We start from the raw sequence: 3,753 nt of genomic DNA, 5'->3' as shown, positions 1-3,753 counted from the left end.
ATGTCTCCACTACGAGTCGACCCATTGACTCTAACTCGATCTGTTTGAGCACTACCACATGAAACAGGCTCCAAAGACTACCACCCTTATGGTGATTGGATGAAGTCGGAGCACTCACTATGGACCCACATGACTCAACCAATCAGACACTACCAGCCACAGAATGGAACAGCGAATGAAAATGAGATGCGTGGAGAGGAGGGCATGAGACAATAAGGTCTCCTCGTAGTCATCATCTCTTCCAAGTGGTGGCAAATAATGTTTTCCCTACCTTTATATCACACTAGCAAAAAGGAAATGGCGAGAGCTACCTGGTTTTGAGTTGACCATGGAAGGTGTTTGGAAAAATCTTCTGCAGCTTGAATCATGATAAAAAATCAGCAAAGCTTGCTTCCTGCGGAAACAGGTGGCACACTATTAAGTAGCAGCAGTAATTTCTTAAGAAAAATATTGTGGTTGCTAAGAAGAAGTTGAGACAATCAATCAATCAATCATTCAGCAAAAACATGAAGTCAAATAGATGAAGACTATCTGGTGTGTTAAGTTAGAAGCACACATCAAGGCCTAGCAGACTAACCGCTCATTGTAAAGGCATTCTGTCCTCTTCCTTACCTCTGGTAGTGTTTATGGTCTCAAACATTTACCGGGCTAGTCGGGAGTTTTTAGAATCATTCAAAGTAAGAAGCCACTACCGTTTACAAATGGGTACGAGAAGTTCAATCCATCTGAATTGAAATGGTCCATGCAGTTGAAGGCAACAATAATTTCATAGTAGAAGGTGGACCACAAATATAAGACGACCAAATGAAGGTCAAGGAAGCAGTTAAACACATCTGAAAAGAAGTGCTAGTTGTTGATGATGTAGATTATCCAGTCAAGGTACCAAAAAAGTGGTTGACTAATAAAAAGGTTGCTATGAAGTTATAAAAATGGCATTTTTGGCGGTGGAAGGAGAGCATGAGATTAAAGAATGCACAAGGCCTGCATCGAAGAAATCAGAAGCAGGGATGATGTGCTCAGTTGAGTAATCTGACCAGTTCCATGACAGCCCATCCCCTCCGGCCTATGAAACGCCATGTCCTCCATCCTCAAATACTTCAGAAGGCCACGAAAGGCTACTGGAAGAGACAAAGAAGGCCACGAGCAAGAACAAGGAGGGGATGCGATCTCAGAGATGCAGTATTCTTGCATCAAGGATAGATGTGCCCAGATATGCTTCCCAGTACCTTTCCAAGAGCCTAGCAACGCTATGCCCCAAGCGAAAGCCACAAGCACAAGGATCTCACGTTCAAATTTTGTGAAGTCAACGATGGATTCAATCTTCCCAAATACCCACTTCACCGACCATGAATCCGTCCCTCCTCTCGCAGAGGCCTTCTCAAACTTCATAGCAATTTATCCACAGTACGGTGAGACGCAGCAAGCAGACGAGATCAGGAACAGTGAATACTACCACTTAGCTAGACATGTCTGCTTTGACTACTATGGATTTAGCCTCTTCTCCCATGCACAAATGCATTCTGCCTTAGCATCTTCATCCACTAATCCCCTGGTTTCAGGTCTCCTGCAGCCTCCTTTCTTCAACGTCTCTTACAAGTCAGCAAGCTTGAAATCTCAAGTGCAGCCTAATGACCAAGATAGCGTCCTGGAATCTGCAATTAGGACAAGGATTATGCATTTTCTCAACATACTGGATGGTGAATACAGCATGGTCTACACAGCCAACAGGACTACAGCTTTCAGGCTGTTGGCAGAATCATACCCGTTCCAGGAGACCAAGGGCTTGCTAAGCGTGTATGATTATGAGAGTGAGGCCATGATTGCAATGGAGGAAAGCGCCCAGAGGAAAGGGGCCAAGGTCATGTCCGCCAGCTTCTCTTGGCCAAGCTTCAGGATTCATTCTGGTAGATTGATGGAGAAGTTGAGAATGAGAAGAAGGAAAAAAAGAGGATTGTTTGTGTTTCCACTTCAATCCAGAATCACTGGGGCAAGGTATCCTTACCTATGGATGACTATGGCTAAAGAACATGGATGGCAAGTAGTGCTTGATGCATGTTGTTTGGCGCCGAAGGACCTCGATACCCTTGGACTTTCACTGATCCAACCAGACTTCATCATCTGTTCTTTCTTCAAAGTGTTTGGAGAAAACCCATCCGGTTTTGCAGGTCTGCTTGTCAAGAACTCCAGCATTGAATCCTTGGAATCGTCGATGATTGCCAGGAGCATTGGGATTGTGAGCCTAGTACCAGCAAGAAAGCTCTCACAGCTAACTGATGATTATTCAGGAACTGATTCCGATACTCATTCCTTTAGACACCAATTTGAGGAAGCTGATGTTGAGAACTCCAGTTCATTCTCTGGACCAATACCTGGCCAGGTCTATAGTAGCTCTCTTAGCAATAACATGATTAGAGAAGGTGCTTCTGCAGAAAAACAAAAGCAAGTTATGATATCAGAGCAGGGAGAGAGTTCCAAAGCACAACATGAGAAAGAAGAAACATCTGATGGTATTGAAGAAATAGAATCTGAACATTCTATGCCAGCAGAGAAGACAGCAAGCAACGGTGGAGCAAACAAGAGCTTGGAGGTTTTGTGCAGAGGATTAGACCATGCAGATTCTCTAGGTCTGTTGCTCATCAGTACCAGATTAAGATGCATCACCAATTGGCTAGTTACTGCTTTGATGAAACTGCAGCATCCTCACTCCGAGAGTGGCCATTCCCTAGTCAGAATATATGGTCCAAGAGTAAAGTTTGACAGGGCACCTGCCTTAGCTTTCAATGTATTTGATTGGAAAGGAGATAAAATTGAGCCTGCTTTGGTACAAAAGCTTGCAGATAGAAGCAACATTTCTCTTAGTTGTGGCTTCCTAAACAATATATGGTTCTCAAAAGAATATGAAGCCGAGAAGGATAAAGTTCTGGAGAGGAGGGACAATGAGAGAATTGTTGTAAACAGAAGGAAAGAGAACAGTGATATGGGAATAAATGTCATAAATGTTTCCCTCAATTTCCTTACTAATTTTGAGGATGCCTACAGGCTTTGGATTTTCATTGCTAAATTTCTAGACGCGGACTTTGTTGAGAAGGAAAGGTGGAGGTATATCGCATTGAATCAGAAAATGATTGAGGTCTAATGTGAATGAGTTGAAGTTTCTGCAGCTGATGCTTTCTGGTTGAAATTCCATGGAGAGCTGAGAATAGCTTCCCTGTTCATATGAATGAGCAACATCAACCATTCATTCTTTTTTTTTCTTTTTCTTTTTCTTTCTCTTGATCAAATAATTGGGCATGTAAATTAGTATTCATGAGATCAAATCAAATCAATGTATGAAGCCAAATTTTAAATTAAATCGTTTTTAATGAAAAAAAATAGTTATAGAAAATCATAATCAAGATCGATAGCAAAAGATAATATTTCCAAATTTATTATATTCACTTCTACTATTATTATTATTACGATTGTACGCCAAATTATTTTGATAATAATTTTCATGTGGAAATAGTAGAATAGTTTACCAAATTGCCAAGGAAAGGCTCATATATTGATTCAGATTTCAGTAATGAATACTAGAGAGATATTCTCATTAAGAAGCCAATAGTCAGGACTCATATCACCAGTTGAATTTTAATTTTGGACAACTAGAAGAAATGATGGAAACAGATAATCATAAACAGAAGCTAAAGTAACAATGATCATCAAATGAAAAGTTAATCAGAAACCAGAGAAACAATCAACATAATGCTCTTCAAA

General features: G+C 40.9%; 1 protein-coding gene across 1 annotated transcript; it reads left to right on the top strand.

Annotated features, from left to right (window-relative positions):
• Positions 1-808: 808 nt before the first annotated feature.
• On the top strand, positions 809-3,366 carry LOC121998608. Its single transcript, XM_042553594.1, has one exon. It carries the CDS (start codon positions 1,076-1,078, stop codon positions 3,134-3,136), a length of 2,061 nt encoding a protein of 686 aa, XP_042409528.1. The 5' UTR covers positions 809-1,075; the 3' UTR covers positions 3,137-3,366.
• Positions 3,367-3,753: the final 387 nt, after the last annotated feature.

This window comes from Zingiber officinale, chromosome 6A (genome assembly GCF_018446385.1).
Source record: "Zingiber officinale cultivar Zhangliang chromosome 6A, Zo_v1.1, whole genome shotgun sequence".
In the NCBI taxonomy this organism is placed as follows: domain Eukaryota; kingdom Viridiplantae; phylum Streptophyta; class Magnoliopsida; order Zingiberales; family Zingiberaceae; genus Zingiber; species Zingiber officinale.
This window is presented reverse-complemented; position numbering and strand designations above follow the sequence as displayed.

Coding starts and splice junctions, on each gene's coding strand:
- LOC121998608 (XM_042553594.1), top strand. CDS start 1,076: ATGTCCTCCATCCTCAAATACTTCAGAAGGCCACGAAAGGCTACTGGA.